The following is a 22,512-nucleotide window of genomic DNA, read 5'->3' on the forward strand; positions in this document are numbered from 1 at the left end:
CTCTGCATCCTTCACCTCAACCGTCTATGCCTCTCCACCTCCCTCACCTCATTCACCCGCTTCACCTACACCAGGAGATTATATTTCTCAGGGTTATTTGCTGAGGGGAGAATTTAGGTGGGCCACAACACCACCCAGGTCCCTGGGATGCTTATGATCCCAAACTTAACCTGTCTAATGATCCTGACCTCTACCCCACAGGACCCTCAATACCAGAGCACACTACTTCATACCAGCAAGTAGTGGCACAGCCTACTTTTCATAATGTGGAATTACATAGAGACCCTATTGAACAGGACTTCCTCCTCAACAACCTTACTTCCACACACAGGGCTATTCACTTCCTCCCAATGCTCCCTGGCATGCTCATCACTCAGACAAAATCTTAAAGTAGTCCTTTCGCTCTAGGATTATTACATCTAGTGTTGACAAAAACAACAAATCTGCTCCCTCTGACCCTGTATACATTAGGTCACAGGTCCCCCCTGACTCAGTTGTAGCTACCACAGCTCCAAATCAAACTAACAGCCAGGCCAGTGGAGACTCTCCTCCTCCTGAGACGGAGAGTAGGAAAATTGATGCTGTGGGCAAACGGGTTGCTGCGCAGGCAGCCAGTCATTGGCGTAACACCAACTCACAAGCATTGTTTGCCAGATAGGACCGGGCTCACTGGGACGAAATGGAGGAGCTCCTCCAATTCTTACCAGATGAGCACAGAAAAGGAGGACAGCAAAGAGTTGCTGAGGAGCAGACAATATCTAATAATTCCATTTGCTGTGCCCTGTATGCCACTGACACAGCTGCACGTGACATAAACAGTAACACGTGTGGCTGCGCTGCTATGGATTAAAACCAGAGGTCTAGCAAGCGATCCTTAATATGACATTTAACAAGGAGTGTCTTTCTGAGCCACAAGTGGACACTACCCTTGAAGCTCCAAAAGGGCATGGCCACAGCAAAAGCTTTGGGTGCCCTTCAGTTTCGCACACAAAGGGGCACTTTTCGCCAATGCGAGTTAAAGGAAGCCTCCTCTTCTGAGGCGTTCATATCCCACCCCAGACAACCTCAAACCACCTATTCTAAAGGCTTCTACAGAGGCTCCAATAGAGGTACCACAAATAAGGGATGAGGCTCCTCCTCCACTGCAAAGCAGTGGCTACCTCCATCTTCCCCCCGCTCATCCAACACCTGTTGAGGGAAGACTACAACACTTTCATTCACATTGGGACAATATTAACACGGACCAATGGGTCCCCTTCATTATCCAACATGATTATTGTGTGGAGCTCACCACCACTCCTCCCAATGTTCCCCCTCGCAGTCACAGGCTATCTCAGGAGCACCTAACCCTTCTCAAACAAGAGGCCCAATCCCTTCTTCTCAAAGGGGCCATAGAGATCGTTCCACTACAACATTAAGGGACAGGAGTATACTCCCTATTCGTCCTGATTCCCAAAAAGGATGGTACTCTCAGGCCTGTTGTCGACCTCAGACCATTAAACAAATGCATCCTGCCAGAACACTTTCACATGGTAACCCTTAAGGACGTTATACCATTTCTACAGCAAGGCAGAACATTCATGTGTTCCTCTGCCTCGCCTGGCTCATCAAAGCCTGCATCTTACAACAGTGGCAACATCACACCCAGTTGACAGTGGACCTCCTTCACACACTGGGTTTCACTCTGAACTTCTCGAAGGCCCATCTTTAACCTCTTCAGAAACAGCCTTATCTAGGAGCCATCCTGAATGCAGAGTTAGGGTTAGACTACCCCAACCTGGCTTGTGTCCAGCATTTTCAGACTCTTCTTCCTCAATTTCAGGAGAATCATAGTTACACAGTCAGGACCATTATGCGAATGTTAAGGATGATGGCGTCTTGCATCGCCATGATTCCCCATGCCAGACTACACAAGCGTCCCCTACAGTAGTGTCTGTTTCGTCAGTGGTCTAAGTCACAGGGTCACCTGGAGGATCTAGTGTTGTTAGACCTCCACACTCACCGTTCTCGCCAATGGTGGAACACCACCAACCTGTTTAAGAGGCGCCCTTTTCTGGGCTCTGTACCTCAGGTCATACTGACCAGACTCGCCACTGAGGAACTCTAGGTACCAAACCCTACATATCATCTACCTTGATCTTTAGGCAGTATTTCTAGCCCTGAAAGTATTTGTCATCACCTATTTCACAAGGTTGTCTTAGTCCACTCATGACTTGTCATGTATTATTTGCAGAAAAAGTGGTGGGGGGGCACAATCGTCCTAAATGTCACTACTCTGTCAGACAATATGGAAGTGGACTCTCTACCACCACATTCACCTGGTGGCAGAGTATCTCCCAGGGATGGACAACAACTTTGCAGACCTGCTCAGTATGCAGCAACAAGTCCATAAATAGGAACTCCATCCACAAGTCCTTCAAACATACTTTGCCAAGTGGGATACTCTTCATATAGATCTTTTCACCACAGCAGAAAACAAAAAATGCCCAAGCTTCACCTCCAGGTATCCACACCCTCTGCCCAAGGGCAACCCTGTATGGATGAACTGGTCAGGGATATTTTGCTTTTGCTTTTCCACTTCTCCCTGTCATTCCGTTTCTGGTTCGTAGAATCAGACAAACGTCTCTCACCATGATTCCTGTAGCTCCCACTTGGAAGTGTCAGCCATGGTTCACAACACTTTTAGACTTCTCAGTAGTCCTCTACGGGAAGCTCCCCCAACAGACCGGACAATCTCACTCAAAATCAAGGACAAATCAGACATCCAGACCCCCCCATGTCACTCAACCTTGCGATGTGGCTTCCGAGGTCATAGTTTGGTTACTAAGGATTGCCTGTGGAATGTATGGACATTCTCAGGGAAGCTCGTAGACCCACAACTAAAGCCTGTTATGCTGCAAATTGGATTTTTTTTTTTTCTACTGTCAACCCAAACATATTGACCCCATGAAAGCTACTGTTCAAGGGATTGTTCATTTGCTCCATTTACAAAAGCAAATCTAGCCTACATTTCCATGCGCCTACATCTCACAGCTATAGCTGCATATCGACAGAACAGACCACATATGTCTGTTCAATATCCCTGCCATTAAGGCTTTCATAGAAGGCCTTAAACAGGTTATTTCACCCAGGATACCCCCTGCACCCTCGTGGAACCTCAACATTGTGCTCGCCAGGCTCATGGGCCCTCCTTTTGAGCCACTTTGTTCATGTCCTCTTCAATACCTTTATTGGAAGGTAGCTTTCTTAATTGCCATCACATCACTCAGACCTGTCAGTGAGCTCCAGGCTCTAACCTTGGAAGAATCTTTCTTCCAGATTCATAGAGATAAGGTTGTCTTTCACATTAACCCAAAGTTCCTCCCTAAAGTGGTTTCAGAGTTTCATATAATCAGTCCATTAAACTACCCATCTTCTTTACGCAACCTGACTCTGTTGTAGAAAGAGCTTTCCATACTCTAGATGTTAAAAGAGCACTATTTTAAATGGATAGGACCAAAGAGTTTAGGAAAACTAAGCAGCTCTTTATAGCTTTTTCACCATCTCCCAAGGGCAGCCCAATATCCAAATCTGGCATAGGTAGATTGATAGTTAAATGTATTCAAGCTTGTTATGCGAACACCAAAAGGCCATTACCTGTCACCCCCTAGAGCACATTCCACTAGGAAAAAAGGTGCTACTATGGCCTTTCTTGGAAATATTCCTATAGCTGACACCTGTAAGGCAGTTACATGGTCAGCACCACATACATTCACAAACACTACTGTGTGGACGTGCTAGCAGGCCAGAAAGCCAATGTAGGTCAGGCTGGGCAATGAACACTTTGTCAACTGCAACTTCTGCAGGATTTTATCTTTGTGTATTTAGACTGCAGGCTCAGGTGGGGGGTGAGGGGGGTTTGGGGGGTGGCAGTTGGGGACACACAACAGGTAAGTTACAAATGTGGGGTGCTTGGGGATGTTGGTGCACCTTTGGTCCTCTTCTCCAAGGCCCAGGGGCAACGGATGCAGGGGTGTTCTTTGACGTCTGGCTTCCTTGTCCAAGAGCACTTACAGTTGTGGTTCCTGTGGTCTGAAGCTAAAGGTGTCATCCGGGAGTGCAGGAGGGGTGAAACCACAGTGGTCTCAAGCCCAGGATTGCTGGGGGGCATCGTTGACACCAGGGGTCTGCTTCAACTCGGGCCAGCAGCGACTGGTGCAGTCGGTGCTTTAGGCATCTGGTTTCTCTTGCCACAGAGGCTGCGGGAGAGGGGGCCTACGTGCAGAAGCTGCAGATGACTTCGTGGAGTTCAAGAGAGGTTGAAACCACGATGGACTCGTACTCCGGACAGCTGAGAGACTTGGCTGCCACCAGAGGTCCTCTCTCACTCAGTTCGGTGACTACGGGTGCAGTGGTGTCTTCAGGTGTCGGATCTCTGCTGGCCTGGATGCTGCAGAGTCCTTTCCTTAGAGTTGGATGGAGATCTGGTCTGCTGCTCACAGGAGACTTGAGTCTTTTTGGAAGGCAGGCAGTCCTCCCAGGTTTCTTGAGGTTCTGCTGCAGGGCGGGGTGTCTGTTGGTGCAGAGTCCGTCGAGGAGTGCAGACAGCCCGGCAGGGTTGGTACCAGGTCCGCTGCTGCTTCTTCTGTGGGTGCGTCTTTGTCCTTTTCTTCTTAGGTTGTCAGGGTCTAAGTTCTGGGGTGCCACCTAAATACTCTATTTAGGGGCATCTCAGGCAGTGCCGGGTGGCAGCCAATGGGTTTGCCCACCGTTAGGTAGCTACACTCTTTTTATGACCACTTCCGTGGGGAAGTGGGCATAGCCCTGACCCTAGTAGCCTAATTCCTTCCAAACCAAGATGGAGGAATTTAAAAAGTGGTGTCCACTTCAGCTCATCTACCTTAGGGATGGGACGGGCATGAAGTGGGCACACCTCCTAATCTGCCTAATTTTCCTGCCTGTCTTGCTGCTAAAAGTGGGGTCAGGACTGGGGGTTGGTCATCTCCACCATTTGGAGAGACATTGGAGTCACATTACAAAGGCAGTTAGGCCTTTGAAGCTTCCCGCCCTGAAGTGTCCATCCAAGCTAGAGGAGGTGTCAAACCCCGCCCAGTGCATGTTTTTGTCTCTAGACCCCCCGAGAGTGCTGGCTCTCACCATAGGGGGTCAGAAACAAAGCTAATGTGGCTGAACTAGTAGGGATCAGTCAGTTAACACACTAGTAGCTGGTAGGTTTTCAGGAGGCACCTCTAAGGTGCCCTTTGGGTGCATGTAGTGGTAAACCCAACACTGGCATCAGTATGGGTTAATTAATATGAGGTGTTTGATACCAAACATCCCTGTCTTCAGTGAAGCCATCATGTAGCTGTGGAACTTGTAGTGACCATCACATGTATTTACAGTGGCTTCCCTGTACAGTTACTATGTCTTACAAATCGACAAAGACATAGTAAGGGCTTATTTGCTCCTGTATATATACCCTCACTTGTAATATAATGCACTATGCCTTAAAACTGAAGGCCTGCTGTAGGGGTGACTAACACATATTACAAGCAGTGGTTTAGGGAACATGGCACACAAGTGTGTGCCATGTTGTGTTTTCAATTTTGGGAGCACCTTGTAACGCAGCCTGCAATGGCAGTGTACATATGGTTGTTGCTGGGTCCCGCAGAGTGGCACATGTTGTGCTGCAGCTTTGAGGGGCCCCTCTTTAGTACCCATGCCCTAGGTACCAGGAGTACTATTTACTAGGGCTTTACAGGTGCTGAAGGGCCTGTCACTTGGAGATGAAGTGACCAGGTGTCTTGGTTAGTGAAGGAATCCAGGCACTGGTTGGACCTGGTTAGCAGGAACCCAATGCACTTCAGTCGAAGTTGCATCTAAAAATCAGGCACACAACTACTAAACAAAAAAATTCCAGACCCAACCACTAGTTGGCTGAATAATGCACAGCATGTGAATCCAGAAAATTCTTCAAGCTGAAAAACTATTTCTACAGGTAAGAAACAATTGTGTCTTTTAATTGGGAGGCAATTGAGAGTGTTAGTAATATATAGCCAGAATTTTATTTTCATGTGTTAATATCTAGTACAGCATTCATGAACTTTATATTTAAGAACTGAAAGGCCCAGGGTGGTCCATTCCAAGTAAAAGGCTTTTCTGTGGCACATTTGCTACATTTTGTTAAATACTTTTTTCTCTTCTCTGTCTTTATAATAGATTTGAAGAGGGAAGGTTTTTTTTTCAAGTTTGTCTGTTTTGTTTGTCTTATTGCAGCCTAAGAGTGGAGAGGTAACCCCTAGTTGCCCATTACTTTGTGACTTGTTGTACGAATCCGAATTTGACAGCCAGCTGTGGATAATATTTGACCAGAACAAAAGGCAGATGGGTTCTGGAGATGCCTATCCACATCAGGTACAGTGAATTGTGTGTATTATTGATGTGGATAGTTTTCGTGATTGCAAATATGCCTTTGAAGTATGCAGTTCTAATGATTAGTTATTTCTTTTAAGTAGCGCTTTACATTGGTTTAAATATTAATAGCAAGCATTTGTAGAAAAACTTCATTTCGTTTGAATGCTTTTAGTGGTCAACATGTGCTCAGATAACTGAAATTCAATATGTATATGCTGCACCTGAAAAAACATACCGCTCAAAGTGTATTGATACTATAGCACAAACAGAACTATGAAGCATTGAAGAGTTGTATATTGTGTATAAATCTATGAGCATGCAGTGGGTATATATTTGAATATAGAAGTTGGAATGTTAACACACTAATATGGCAACGACTGTTATGTTGGGCAGCAACTTCAGTGGTTTTGACACCAACTTTTGGTGTCTCAAATTAGATCTCCTAATCACCTTTCAGCAGTCTTTTACAAATATGGTGGACTACTATTTCTCTTCAGTAAGGCTTTTCTTTGCCTTCACCAATATACTTGGCAGGTAAATGGCACCAAAAGGCTTGCTGACTCCACAAACGTAGCCAAGTAATTGAGGAACATAAATATGTAAGAAAGCATTCTTTTACTGGAAATATATTGATCTTGCTTGTGTAACGAGGGCCATACTGCAAAGCAGGACTTGAATTTAGGAGCTGTCCTTGTAGCAGTGGGTCCAAAAAATGCATAGTGTTTACCAGGGCTAATACCTCTACGTTTGATTTTAATTGCTTTCTTTTATTGTTCTGTTTATGTATAATGCATCTATGAGTCTTTCATGTGGGAGGTCTTTCTTCAGCCCAGTTGTATGATCTTTGGCAGCCCTTATTTTTATCCCTAACTCACAGAATCTTTTAAAATACTGCTTGCTTCATTGTGGCCTGCATAGAAAAGACAGGTTTTAAGATACTTGTGAAACACACAGGACTCCAGGGGTGCGATGTGCATAGGTGAAGAATTCCACAATTTAGTTGCCGCCGCCACTGAGAAGGAGCGACCACCCTTTTGTTTTTGTGTAATCCGGGGACAGTACACCTGATGTAACCCTTCGCAGTTCTCCTCATGGTGACTTTGCGTCTTTGTTTTGGTGGCACAATTAGCAAAAGCCTACACTGGCTGATGTGAGTTCTCAATATGTGAAGGCCTCTTGCGAGGTCCCACTCATATTGGCTGCCTTCTTCCTTCCATTATTTACCATTTTTGTATGGCTTCTTATGTTGTTCTGGCACCACTACTTACATTTTCACTGGTGATGATATGCCGCACAGTTTTGCTTGCATGTCTTTACTTGTTAGAAGTTCTTTTTGAATAGTGGATGTGGATGAGCAGTGACAGTTTAAAACTGAATTGAAGCAATACACTGATATTTTAGACCGAAACATCAGCTCCTGCCTTATTTTTCTGTGAGAATCTGGTGAAAAATACATAAGGCTTTTCCTGGAATTGGAGCACCCTGATAATTCAGATTGGATCAGTTCTTCAAATGCCATTTTGTTAATTAAAATCATTCAGGTGCTTTATACTCTATATTTCGGGGTGCATTCTGCAGTAGTAGTGGGAGCACTGTGAATTTGCATACCGATTACGCAGTGTTGCTTAGTTACAAATTGAATGTAGTTTGAGGACAGGATGAAGTGTATTGGATGATTTTTGTTCTTTTGAAATGCCAACTAGTCTAGATTTCACTAGGTCGTAGTGTGTCTTAGTGATGCTTACCACTTTTGGTATGACTTAGATTTTACATGGAACAGCATTTTCTTACTAGAGTTCAACAATAAAAGGTTGCAAACCTGTTAGAATACTAGGGAGAATCTACTTGAATGAAAAATTACCATCGTCTTTCAGTCTTGCCTCCTAGACTGTGGAAATACCTAAAGTATAATCCCACTTCTTTACTCCTTATGTCATTTTGCTAATTCCTAAAATTGGTCTTATTTGAGACTATTTTTGAGTATGGCCTTTCCTTTTGATTGTTCCCTCTAGATCTTTATCACGCTTTAGCCCTTGTTGATGAAGACCCCAATGATAGACACTTTATCTCAAACAACTCAGATTAGTGACTTACAGGACTATACCATTGCATCTACCTTTCCATTATAGCTCATACAAGTGTTGCTATTGGACAATAAACCATTTTGGATTGTGCACATTTTAGAACTTGAACTTGATGAAGGAAATGATTACATTAGTGAAGGAGATTGGGAAGAAACTATTGTGCCTCAGAACACTGAACAGCCAACAAAAACAAAGAATGGGATGCTTAATATCTGTTATAGGGATTGGCTTAAAAATATCTGCATTATGAGAGGTCAAAGTTCAGAGCACAGATTAACTGATCAGCCAAGAAATGGAGATCCAATCTTTCAAACAGGATACAATATCTGATAGAGGCATCTAGCAGCAGATTCCTTACTTTAGAATCCTCCACAGGTGTGAGACTGGATCCGAAAATATTTTCCCGTAGCACGTGTGTGTGTGTCGTAAAAGGGTGTCGGATGACTTCGTATTGATGTCGTCCACCAGATGTGAGGTCGACTGAGTCCCTATAACCCCCACGCTCATGTCAGTTCCTTCTTTTCTGTGCTTGCAACGCAGATCTGGTAATAGTTTATCAGGCCATTTTCGTCCTATGTTGACGAATGCGTAAACGGAACAGTGTATTTTTTTTTCTGTCTTCAGGATTCAAACCCTGCGGGCGACAAATGTCAGCCACAGACCCCCACTCTATTTGTATGTGGTACCTGAGTGAGCACAATGACTCTGTGGAGTGTGACTCCTGTCATCACCTTCGGCCGAAGATTCTGGCGGTGCAACAGTTGGAGTCTTCCCAGGCTTCCTGTCGACCTCAGTCTCCTTCGCGTACTAAGGTGCATTTGTGGGCCCGTGCCAGGAGTCGTTCATGTGGACCTCATTCTCCATCTACTTCACGCAGTAAGTCACGACGCAAGTGGTCGAAATTGCGCCATTTCCTGACCTCACTCCGTACAGCCTCCCACCACTCCTCGGTTGAGGAGTTGATGGCTGAGCCATCCTGCGTTTCCTCCACCCTTCCTTGGGGGTGGGACGAATCTGATCCAGATGAAAGAATATTATGATTCTCTTCATACTATCTTTGGGTCTTCACCTTCCCCTGGAGCACCTTTGCGCTCCAAGTAGGTGCAAAGTGCAGTGACTGTATCCATGCTGGCAGGTTTGACCTTAGCTTCAGTTAGGCCTTCTGCTTCATCGAAGCCGTTACAGCCTTTCAGGGTTTTCACCTTCAGCACCCGTATCCGATCAGCCGACTTTGATCACAGTTGTGCCCTTTTCCCCTTTTGATGTCAATGCAGTGCCCTTTCAGTGCTGGTTGACATTGGGTACGGTGCCGATCATGCCAGTTGTCTCTGATACTCTTCCCTCAGTTTTCTGTAGAGTCCCCTCATATTTGTCCATCGGAGGGACATGGTTTTGAAGGTATTGGGTAAGAGTTGGGGCTTTTTCACAATGCTCAGCCTCCTATGGAAGACAGCTGGCTGACTGACCTAGAGGCAGCTAGTGGCTTGGACTCTTCTTCGGCTTCGGGCCTTCTTTCCCCGCTGGCCTTACTATGGAGGCGAGTTCCTCTCTAGCTCACATGCCGTGGTTTGGATCTGACACTTCCCTCTGTGTAATTGACTACTGATCCTCTGATAGGTGTTCTCCATCTTGGCCAAACGGGTTGAGTAGGTACTTCTTTACATGACATTTTGTTAGGGGCTTGGGCTAAACCTGATTCAGAGCCCCTTGTTGATCAGGCTATATCCCACAGGCACTCAAGATCCAGTAGTCTCATTAGAATAATGAGAACCTGCGCGACAGTCCAGAGGGATGGGCATTTCCACTACCTGGAGTGACCTGGGGCACTGTAACAGGAGGCCTGAACCTTTGAGGCTCACTGCCAAGTGTTAGTTTCTACAGGCACCAACCAGTTCCTGGTGATCTGGCATGCCTCCCTCGGCATCCTACTTCTCATAGTTTGGTGGTACAGGCTGCTTCTGTTCCACATGATATTGACTCTCTTCCTCCTGTTAAATCTAACAGAGATTCCACAAAACTTGACACTTGTGGCAGGCGTATTTTTTCCTCCACCAGTACTGCTCTGTGATCTCTTAATACATCTTGCGTTCTTGGACATTTCTCCCATTCATTGTGGGACTCATTAGTACACATTTTGCTATAACTGCTGGATGATACCTGGAGTGATCTTGGCCTTTTGATCAGAGATGGCCAGCAGGCAGCTAAATTAATAATTTGCTATGGTATGAATACCACTGACTCTGGGTCGGGCCATGGCCTCTTCAGTGGCACTATATGGCCATGCCTGGTTATGTAGCTCTGAGTTTTCCGAGGCTGTACAAGCCACTTCGATTGCCATGCCTTGTGATGGTGCCCATTTATGCGACGCACATGCTTACTCTGCTTTGAGGTGTTTTCGAGATAGTTGAGGTGGAACAGCGACTTAGCTCTGTTCCTCTCTGCCCTCTACTTTCAGTTCCACCTGTACTGATTTGTATCTGGGATATTTGTCCTTGCTTTTTCACACAGATGACACCTGGTCGAGTGTTCTTATACTGTCATTGACCGCTTATTGAGGAATTTATTTTTGCCTTCCCCTGGGGTGTATGTTGCCTTGGGATCCTCTGTGGGTTTTCACTTCGGATGCTTCAAGGTGTTTTTTCTTTCTGAAGATGGGCTTCTTCCCAGTTCTACTTCTATGGTGAGTGTTCTGCTAGCATTGTGTGGATGCAATGTTGCCTTGTTCCTTGTTCTGCATTAGGTGCTTGGTGCAGAAGTGCTGGCTTTCCAATTCAGGTCTGTTGATGACAGCTCTTCGGCTGTTTATTTCTTTTCTGATTCTTAATGATACCTGATACACAGGTCATACAATTTCCTTTATTCTGAAGAAGAGCTTGAGCTCAAGAGTTGATACTTTCATGGTATGTACCTTACTCTAGGTGGAGTATCTTTTGTATGTCGGGGGAGCGTTTTATCATCTGTGGTTGCTTAGCAACAGAAGGGTGCACTATTGATGGGATTATACCACTCTGAGGGTGTCGATCTCATGATTCCTTCTTGTATTTTCAAACAAGGTAGCTTTTGGGCCTACTTTATAAGTTTATGTGGGTTTTACATTTACCCTTATACTATTAATTCTGATTACTAGTAAAAGTTCTCTACTTTTGCTAGATTTAGTACATTATAAACCAGAAAGTTATCATCTTGTGAGCCTTACAACGTATGTTTGGTCTTAAAAGTTTTGACTTATAGCTTGGTTGTCTATTATATGCCTTCGTGTAGATATCTGTTGGTTTAAACATGTTCTTTGAACATTATTCTTTCATTCTCCTGGGATTGTCATGCTATCATAGGTTTCCATTAAGACGTAGTCTCTGTGTAGATTCTGTTTTCTCTTTTGTACAGAGTCCTTGATATTCTTGACTCTTTAGGGCTGTTTTGACGTTTTTGTGTTAATACTTAAGATTTCCTTATTTTATGAAGGAATTTACCCTCTAGTGATGTATTATTTCTTCTATGTAAAGATGTTCTTAGCAGTTGTACATGAGAGGGAATATGTATTTGCATCATAACTTCTGGTTTGGGTTCACACTTTGTGGAGTCTTGTCCCTAGAAAGAATATTCAAATTGATGTATATTCAGGGGTGTGGAATTTATTAAAATATCTACTTGTCCAGTGGACAGGTTGCTTCTCAAATCTACTTGTCCTGTAAAAAGATCTACTTGTCCCTTTGGTGCCATGTAGTGTGGCGACAAATTATGGCAGCAATCATTATGTAAGTTCTCTGATAATAGCCTCTCTGATTATGCCAGGGCTACTACCATAGTAGGACTTGAATACTTGCAGTTTCAATCCCTACTGTAGCAATTTCCTTATTTTGCCACCTTTCTGCAGATCTGCATACTGGGGCTGGAGGAAACAGTAAGCAATAGTTCCAGGGCTGGAACGCCTTTGAGTCTGCAAACCTACTAACCTGCATGTTTTAAAGATTTTTACCAGCTTCTCTCTAATATTTTCCCATAATAAGAAAGGTTGGACATTTACTCCTGACAATGGCAGAATTAGAACTTCTTCCAGGGTTGAGAAGAAAGTGGCTGGAGGGAAATTGAACTTGCAAATGCTCAATAGATTTTTACATGAGCAAATCTACACATCGTATTTACCCATGCTAAAATACAGTTCACAAATATTTTATAGGGGTACGACATACCATGGGTGCACTTTTGTGACTTTCTTTAAGAATTTGGGGCCACATGTAGGTAGGTTCAGATTTGCGACCTGCAAATTGCGAGTCGCATATCCGAATGTAGGATGGTGTCCCTGACACCATCTGTGATTCGCAAGGGCTTCGCAAATGCCCACCTCATGAATAATCATGAGGTGGGTCGCAATTTGCGACCCCCTCGCGAATGGCGGCCCTCACAGGGATGGTGGCCTGCTGGAGACAGCAGACCACCATGTCTGTGACTGCTTTTCAATAAAGCATTTTTTTTTTTTTGTAATGCAGCCCGTTTTCCTTAAAGCAAAACGAGATGCATAACAAAAACGAAAAATGAAACGTTTTCGTTTCATTTTTTCAGAGCAGGCAGTGGTCCACAGGACCACTGCCTGCTCTGAAAAAATGTTTACTGTGACATTCACAATGGGGAAGGGGTCCCATGGGGATCCCTTTCCTTTTGCGAAAGTGTTAGCACCCATTTGAAATGGGTGCAAACTGCGATTGGTTTGCGCCTGCGTTCGCGGTCACAAAACAATCCTACATTGCACTGCGAGTCGCAATTAGGAAGGGAACACCCCTTACTAATTGCAAGTCGCAAACCCGTTTTGCGATTCGGTAACCAGGATACCGAATCGCAAAACTGGGTTTGTGCATTGCAATGTGCTTTTTGCATGTTGCAAACAGCGAAAGTCGCTGTTTGCGACATGCAAAAAGCTACCTACATGTGGGTCTTGGTCCCTAATTAGGTCTAGTGTTAAAGACATTTTGTTTTTATTAAACTTCTATTTCTCTCTCTTTCGGCCGGCTTCACTGTGAGTGATCGCATTCTGCTCTTCCACAAGGAGCATATTGCCACACAAAGTAGTTTTATTCAGTGTCAGGAACTACAGTGGCAATCAGTGACGTAACGAAACTGGAGGGTGCCCTTTGTAAAGAACATGGAGGAGCCCCCTCTCCAGACTCACTCAGTGCAGGTGCTGTGCTGAAGGGGCCCCCTGGAGGGGGGCTGCGGGGCCTTTGCTATGCCGCTGGTGGCAACGTGTGCTTTTAGAGTTCAAAAACTTTTTTGGGGGGGGTTTGCCAGTGTTTGTTACAATGTTGAGGGCCTGGTAGCTCCCACAACAATAAAGTGTTACAAAAGCCATGTCAAAACAAGACACGCATTGATGAAACTAAAAGACTCATAAAAATATGTCAGATCAGTTGGCTTTGTCAGTGTTTGTTTATTTTCATGCTTCCCATAATCGTGTTGAAAATGGTTACACTGATTTTCCATTAGAAATATTTTTGGGAAATACTAGCATGCATCAACACATTTTACTAAATGACACTTCATTTGCATATAATCATAGAGCATTCTGGGAGCATTATACTTAGCATCATAGCCTAAACTTTTCAAACATGTGTATACACGTTTTTTTTTTTGTACTGGAACCAACGTCAGTAGTGAAGTGTGACCTTAAAACATTTATTTACAGCACTCACCCTAATAATGAAGGCTTTCAAATAGTGAACCATAAATACAAGTTCGAACAGCATTTTCTTTTGGAAACACATTACCTCAACTGCTGAGAGTTCCACTCTCTGTACACAGGCAGCCAAAGGGTTTGTGCTGCAGGGGGTTGGGCCTACTTGTCCCAAGGACAAAGTAAACATAAAAACTTGTTGCCCTTGACCCCAAACAAGATGTCCCGGGCGTCGGGCGATAAGAATTCCACATCCCTGATATTTTATGGATCAGTCGGGTTATTTTTATTATAGAATCCTTTAAATTTTTTGGTTTAAGTATGGAACACCTTTTCTAGTTCATCTGTAGATAAGTCTCTATTCATAAAAGAAGGGTCACATACTAATATTGGTTCTCACTAGGCCATCAAGGTTTCTTTTTCATATTTACTATCTTGTTCAACTTTATATTATTGTTGCTTGATGGTGGTGTTTCAGGCAATTTCATTATTCTGATAGTTTGTATGGCTGTTGCTTTCCTTAGTGGTATGATACCCACTATAGTTTCCATTCTGTAATGCCAGTATTGCCTGACTGGTTACTGGGCTCTATTTTTATATCTATGTGTATTTATTTTTCTCTTGTTAGTACATAGGTGTTTATTTATTTTACTCCTATGTCACTATATATATATATTGGGGATATCCTAGAGGTAGTTGCATTATTTCTAGTTAATTTTCCTAGGGAAAAGACTGTCTGTCTGGCAATAGTTGCTATTGTTGTCTTTGACTTCTTTCAATACAGCATTCTTTATGCTTTATTCACTGGAGATGGACCTTTTTCTTTGTCTTTACAGGGCGGGTCTGGCTAGGACAGGGCTTTATATGGCATAGAGCTTTACCTCAGAGGCATAGCCTGCTGATCGGTGTTCCACAAGTATCGAACACGAAGTATGGGTCTGGCTATAAGAGCAAATAGATTAATAATCATAGGGTCATTTGACAAAATTATCCTACTGTCATGGGTAGCATTATCCCTATGTTTTCAATGTATTTTTGACTTTGTATTACTGTGCTCCTTTCCACAGTTCTTATTGGGTGAGCATGCATGGGTTCTGATCTGAATAAGGGTGAGAATAATTTTATATTTATATTGTTGGTTGGCTTCTGACACAGATTTGTCATACGAACATGCATAATTTTATCCCCATGCTTTTAATGTCTGACTTGACTTACCTGTGGTTCCATCCACAGGTTTTTATGTTGTAGAGTATGTTATTGCTCACCAAAATTATGAATGTCCAGTCTTTTTCTTTTGTTCTAGACTGGTTTTGTTCTAGTTAGAGACTTTTAATGATCTCATTTTGCACACCCTCCTCCAAGGATGGTATGACTTTTGTATCTGCTTCTAAAGTAAGGAATCTGTGGCTAGATGACTCGATCAGATAAACAAGTTAGTTACCTATGGTAACACGTTATCTGGTAGAGACCAGATCCATCCGCAGATTCCTTAACAACCCTCCCATCCTCCCTGCTATGCGAAATGAGTCCTATTTTGTCTCAATGATTTTCTTACAGGAATTCAGATCCTGAATTAAGAATTCAGTGATTACGTGACACAAGGGTGTCTTTTTTTTTAATTTTAGCGCACTGTTTCAATAAGCAGTTTCTATATGTGGATGTACATTTTGGGTGCTGAAAATGGTCACGGAAGAAACGGACGTTGGCGCGTCAATGAGGGGGGGTCATATGGACTCCGTTGATGTCACACCCGGCAGACGATGTCGATAAGGAGTTGCATGTCGCACTCTTCCGACACTCAGATGTGCTATGGGAAAAGTTTCCAAATCCAGTCTTGTGTCTGTGTAGGAGGGCATGACCTCAAACCAATGAGTTGTGGAAGTCATTCAAGTTGGTCCCTGCCTGGAATTTAGAAGCACCAACCACTCCTTCTAGATAGACACAACATCAACATTACAAGACCTGCAGAAACAGACTTGCAATATGCCACACAATGAAACAAGTATGAACACTAGTACGTCTAGTTGGAGCAAGTTTTCAATTTCATCTCCCTCACTGGCAGTCCTTTACATTGGACAAAGGGGTCTTGCAGATCATACAGGTGGTCTATTCCCTCCCCTTCCAGTCTTTTCCTCCCCCAATGCCTCCCTCAAAAGAACTGCTGATGCATGATCACTTGGTTTTGCTCCACGAGGAAGTCGCGGCCCTCTTGGCCAAGGGAGTCATAGGAGGGATCCAGATATCTGAAGTAGGCAGTGGTTGCTACTCCCGCTACTTTCTGATACCCAAAAAGAACAAGGGCCTTCGCCCTATTATGGACTTGCAGGACGTAACTCTCTTCCTCAAAAAGGAGAAATTCAAAATGCTCACTCTTGCTCAGACCCTGTCTGCCCTAGACCAAGGAGACTGGATGGTAGAGTTGGACTTGCAAAAGTGTATTTCCAAATCCCCATCCTGCCTGCTCACAGGGTTACCTGCGGTTTATGGTGGGTCATGAGCACTTTTAGTTTACCGTGCTCCCGTTTGGCCTCACCAGGTCGCCTCGAGTGTGCATCAAGTTGATCGCGGTGGTCGCAGCTCATCTGCGCAGACTAGGGGTTTCAGTCTTCCCCTACCTCGACTACTGGCTGTTAAAGGCTTCTTTGCCCCAGGCTGTCATCACTCACCTTCAGACTACTGTGAACTTCCTGCATTTGCTGGGGTTCATTATAAACATGCCAAAGGCATACATGACTCCCTCTCAGATGCTCCCTTTCATCGGAGGCATTCTCGAATGCAGTGCAGTTATGGGCTTATCCTCCCGAGCAGCGAGCCCAGGATATTCAAGTTATGATTTTGATGTTTCTGCCTCTATCCTGGGTTTCGGTGAGACACTCTGAGTCTGCTGGGCCCCATGGCCTCCTGCACCCTGTATGAAAGTGCCCCCTTTGGCATGGTTAACCCCTGCTTTTTGCCTGATATTGATGCTGACTTGACTAAGAATGTACTGGGATCCTGCTAACCAGGCCCCAGCACCAGTGTTCTTTCCCTAAAACTGTACCATTGTGTCCACAATTGACACACCCCTGGCACACAGATAAGACCCTTGTAAAAGGTACCAGTGGTACCAAGGGCCCTGTGACCAGGGAGGGTCCCTAAGGGCTGCAACATGAATTGTGCCACCCTAATGGACCCCTCACCAAACGCATGCACACTGCCATTTCAGCTTGTGTGTGCTGGTGGGGATTAAAAGGTAAAGCCGACATGGCACCCTTCTCAGGGTGTCATGCCCACCAACCACTCCCTGTGGCATAGGTACGTCACCCCTCTAGCAGACCTTACAGCCCTAAGGCAGGGTGCACTTTACCACTTAGCTGCATGAGCTATATGCCCCTACAGTGTCTAAGTCCATTCGTAGACATTCTATTTGCAGTGTGGCCATATTAAGTACATGGGCTTGGAGTTTGTCATCACAAACTCCTCAGCTCCATGATGGCTTCATTGAAGGCTGGGAGGTTTGGTATCAAATGTCTCGGCACAATAAACCCACACTGATGCCAGTGTTCGATTTATTGTACAGTGCACCCAGAGGGCATCTTAGAGATGCTCCCTGTATTGTAACCAACTCCTTAGTGTAAGGCCGACCAGTCTGTGCCAGCCTGCCAATTAAAGACATGTTTCTGCCCTCATGAGGTGAGAGCCTCTGTGCTCTTCCTCACACCTTCCCCCTGCAGGAACTTTTCAATTGGCAGTGAGCCTCAAAGGCTTGGGCCTCCTGTTAGAGTGCACCAGGCCACTCCAGCTAGTGGAGATGCCCATCCCCCCGCACTGTCGCGTAGGCTCTCATTATTCTAATGAGACTACTGGATCTTGAGCGGCAGAATCGCCTGCGTTGTGGGAGACTGAGTCTGACCCACTACAGGTGACACCTGGCGCCCCAATCCGGGTTTTGCTCCGGCTAACTAGCAGTGCCTCATTTCCACCCAAGGGCAGGGATGATTGGGCAGCCGAGCGCATGACATAATTGATTTCTCAGGGAAACCGTGGTCACTCAGGTCTCATCCGTTTCTCTCAGTTACATTAGTCTCACATACACAATGATGAACCGAGGCAGTATATGTTTCAATAAGATTTTAATGAAGCGACTGCATCTTCGATAGCAAAGCATGTGCTGCAATAACCAGGATGATACAGCATGACAAGATTAAAATAGTGACAAGGAGCTAAAGCATAGAAATAACACTACTATATTGTCACTAGAGTCAATAGACGAATTCCTACCTAGGCTATATTGGAGCACAGCATGTTAAGCTCTAATTCTGTCCTTGAGGTTCCCCTGGGAAGACATCATCCCTCATACCTGAGCAAAGGCCTGAAGGCTGCATAAGCAGCTGTGGCGAAGCGTTCAGCAATTAGAAGACAGTCGTGGTTCTCTGGCTGGAATCTCCCTCCAACTTGTAAGGGACAGGAAAGTGTTTTATAATAAAACAGCTGATGTGCTGAGAAAATGTCCCTACGTAAGGATGTGTGTTTTTCTATGAATGTCAGAGACAAAACTTGTACCACGTTCACAGGCAACCTATATTACTGCAGCCTTGAAAGAAGCACAGAGTGAGCAAGAATGTCTTGTTTGAGAACATAGTGCTGGCCTAGGCAAGAACAGCTAGATAGAGCGAAAGGAAACAAGACCGCAAAAAGTTGCTGTTGTAAGAGTAATAAAACGAAGCTGAATAATTATATCTAGGTTAAAGTGCACAGCGACAGGCCTAGAATGCTAAATAACGTGCATGGAGCTGTAATTAAAAATGGCTACACAACAGGACAAAGACCCAATTTTGGCAGCAAGATAAAACAGGGAGGAGTGACCACTCCAGCTAGGACCACCCCCAGGTGTCAGGAGCTGAAGTGACCCCCTCCCTGCAGAATCCTCCATCTTTGTTTGGAGGACAGGGCCCAATAGGGTTAGAAATGTGCCCCTGTCCCCAAAGGGAATGGGCACAGGAAGGTTGTAGCCACTCTCGGGGACAGTAGCCATTGGCTGCTACCCTCTGAACCCTGTAACTCCCCTAAATCTAGGATTTCAGTGCACTCCTGAACCTAGCTCACCGGATTCTTGGTGACCTCATCAAAAAGAAGAAAGAGGCCAGAAGGACTGCTAAGCCGACCCCAGCAGAGAAGACTCCAGACACCAGCTGACTTGGCCCCAGCCCTACCGGCCTGTCTGCAGCTTCAGAAGCCCTGCTACAAAAAGGCAACACATACTGCAGGACCAGCGACCTCTCGAAATCTCCATAGGACTGTCTGCCCACCAGAGCACCAAGAACTCCTGAGGTCAGTGGCCCTGTTCACAAGAAACTCCAAGAAGGACTCCATAACTGCCCTGATTCCGTGAGTCCTGCCCACTTTGCACCAGATACCCACGGCCCGAGTCCAAGTGGCCCACCGCTCCAGAGCAGGTCTCCAGGTGATTCCGACCTTGTGTCCACCCTGGGTTGACCCCTCCTGGCCAGCACGACGACACCAGCAGCCCAAATTCAGCGAACCCCCCTGAGCACGAGAGAACCTGACGTAGATTCTCAATGCCTAATGTTATCCCTTCATCCGCAGCCCCCTGGCCTTCGGGAATCCAACCACCAGTCCAGCAGCGTTCAGCCGGTGGCCTTCCTTGTCCAGCCTGTGGTTTCCCGGAACCGACCCCCTGACCCCAGCCTGCAGCCCCCTGTTGAAACGCATTGGGAGCCCGATGCTGTGTTTGCACCCTGCACCCGGCCGCCCTGTGCCACTGAGGGTGTGTGTTTTGTGTGTGTTTGTGCTGACTTGTGCGCATGTCTGGACTTGGCTGGAACGGCAGGGCATAACCCTGGTGTTTCAACACCTGGCAGGTTCTTTGAACGCCAGGGCAGACAAACTCACCTGTCGATGCCTAGCCGATCACGAGTGGCAACTCCATCCGGAGGTGGCACAGAGACTGTTTCAGCAGTGGTGAGAGCCTTGGTTATATCTATTCACCTCCGAAGAGAATGCACAATGTCAGCAGTATTGCGCAGTGGAGTTTCCAAACGGTAATTGCTCGGTGACGCTTTTCGTCACAAGTGGAGTTCAGGCCGCCTGTACGCCTTTCCACCCATACCACTTCTGCCCAGAGTCCTCAAGAAGATCAGGAACGACCGGGCCCAGTTAATCCTGGTGGCTCTGGACTGGACACAGAGAGTCTTGTATCCAGAGCTTCTGAAAATGAGCATTAATCCTCCAATCAGGCTGCCCCCTCTGGAAGATCCTCGGTCACAGCAACAGGGGAAGGTAATCCACCCAAACCTGTCAACTATGCACATTCGTGCATGAGGATTGAGTGGCAGCAGTTGACAGCCTCCAGAAGTCTGTAAAGTTATTCTGGCAGCCATGCGTCCCTCAACCAAGTCAGCATATGCGTGCCGTTAGAAAAGCTTTGTAAATTATTGTACAGAAAGATCTGTTGATCCTCTTTCTGCTTCTCGCTGACATTCTTCTCTTTGTCTTATCTATTGCCCAACAGGGCTCAGCATTGGGCACTCTCAAAGGGTATCTTTCTGCCTTATCGGAGTTCCTTTGGTTGCATGATCTGCCTTCAATATTCAAATCACCTATTGTACATACATTTCTCAACAGGCTTGTACATGTGTCTCCTCCTATGCACTTCTCATGCCTTAGTGGGACTTAAATCTGGTCCTCACATTTCTTATATGTGCTCCCTTTGAGCCTTTACACAACTGTCCCCTCTGGCTGCTCACCATCAAGACAGCCTTCTTAGTAACAATAACATCTGCCATGAGGGTGAGTGAGATGTAGGCTTTCTCATCTAAGCTGCCATATCTCATTATGTTCCCGGATAAGGTGTTACTTGGAACTCGTGCCTCTTTTCTCCCCAAGGTGGCGACCCATTTCACCTGGGTCAGAACATTACACTGTCCACCTTCTTTGCTCCACTGCATCCCTCTAAAGAAGATGAGCGACTCCACCAGCTGGACTCAAAAAGAGTGTTGTTCTACACAAAATTGTTCCGGGTGGATGACACACTTTTTGGGGTACGTGGGAATCTGCAGCTAGAAGTCTCTATCAAATTAACAAGTTATTTACCTTCAGTAACGCATTCTCTGGTAAAGACTATATCTAGCTGCAGGTTCCTTACACCCACCCATGTCTCCCCGCTCTGCGGACACTTCTGCCTGGGTTAGGAATTGTCTCTTTCAGGGCCCTAGTTTTATCGCACAGACCAAAACTGTTGGTTCTTTCCATGGCACTGTGCGTCCAGCGTGGAAGATAATGGAAAAGTACTTATGTCCGCCCGCCTGGGTGATGCCTTTATAGGCGACCGTGATGTCACAGACGGCTACAGTGACGCCATGTGGATCCGAATGACTCCACTCGACTGCTCGTGCAAGGGTAATGCTCTGCAAAACTTTTGGATTCCAAACTGACAACAGGAATGTCTAATGATACGGAATCTGCAGCTAGATAGTCTCTACCAGATAATGCATTACTGAAGGTAAGTAACTTGTTTGTTGCATCACATACGTTACTCTGTCAGTAAAAATATAACCTAATTACTGCCTTTGAGTAACATAATTCAAACTAACACTGCATATTGTTGGTCTCCAAAGAAGAAAACATAGAACGTAAATATGAAAATATCAAGTTTAAAATTATTATTACAGGTAACTAACGTATTTAAAAATGAAGTTCCCATTCCCCTTATCACTGTTCCATTATTTTAATATTTTCTATTTAACTTGTGTCCTTCGCACATTGGATGGAACTCCATTGGTTGCCTTGGTTAAACCACTGCTTTCAGACATCCAGCAAAGATATTAACTATTGACTGTGTTAACCAAAATATATGTGACGATTCACAAAATCATTAAGTACTACTAAATGGGTATTCCGTTATGTACTTTTACATCCTTTTGTGAGTTAATCCCAAAATGTCCAACTTCCTTTTGGTAAAAAAATAAGAGAACTCAGTCCTGTCTATTTGTACTAGCTGTAAATGAATACTTGTATTCCCACGTTAGATGTTTTTGTCTCAATGCGCTAAGGTATGTGAGAGTATGGAGGAAAAAAAAAACCTACAGAAGTGCAACTTCAAAATGTTTTTGTGAATAGGCCCACAAAGGCGAAGGGAAAGCCAAACCTTTGAGGCCATTGGTTTGAGGTCATTGGTTTGAGGTTTTTGTGATTACTTGTCATAGACTTGTACAGAGCGGCCATCAATGAAGTATAACCGTGCTTAACAACTTCTTAGCACTAACAGCAGGTTTAGGGTCATCTCTTCTTTACAGAGGGTGTTAGGACATCATGGGTCTTTCGTTCTTTTTATGTGCAGTAACATTTCTGACTATAAGTTTTCTTATTTCT

General features: G+C 45.0%; 1 protein-coding gene across 2 annotated transcripts in view; it reads left to right on the forward strand.

Moving 5' to 3' along the window:
* The window catches only part of TPP2 (tripeptidyl peptidase 2), a 635,278-nt gene that overhangs the window by 359,233 nt on the left and 253,533 nt on the right, over positions 1-22,512 (forward strand). For both annotated transcript variants that reach the window (XM_069204557.1, XM_069204556.1), the window contains exon 21: positions 6,256-6,393. In XM_069204557.1, coding sequence (XP_069060658.1) covers positions 6,256-6,393 — 138 coding nt within the window. The remainder of the gene's footprint in view (positions 1-6,255; positions 6,394-22,512) is intronic.

The sequence above is a fragment of the Pleurodeles waltl genome, chromosome 8 (assembly GCF_031143425.1).
Source record: "Pleurodeles waltl isolate 20211129_DDA chromosome 8, aPleWal1.hap1.20221129, whole genome shotgun sequence".
NCBI classification, from domain to species: Eukaryota; Metazoa; Chordata; class Amphibia; order Caudata; family Salamandridae; genus Pleurodeles; species Pleurodeles waltl.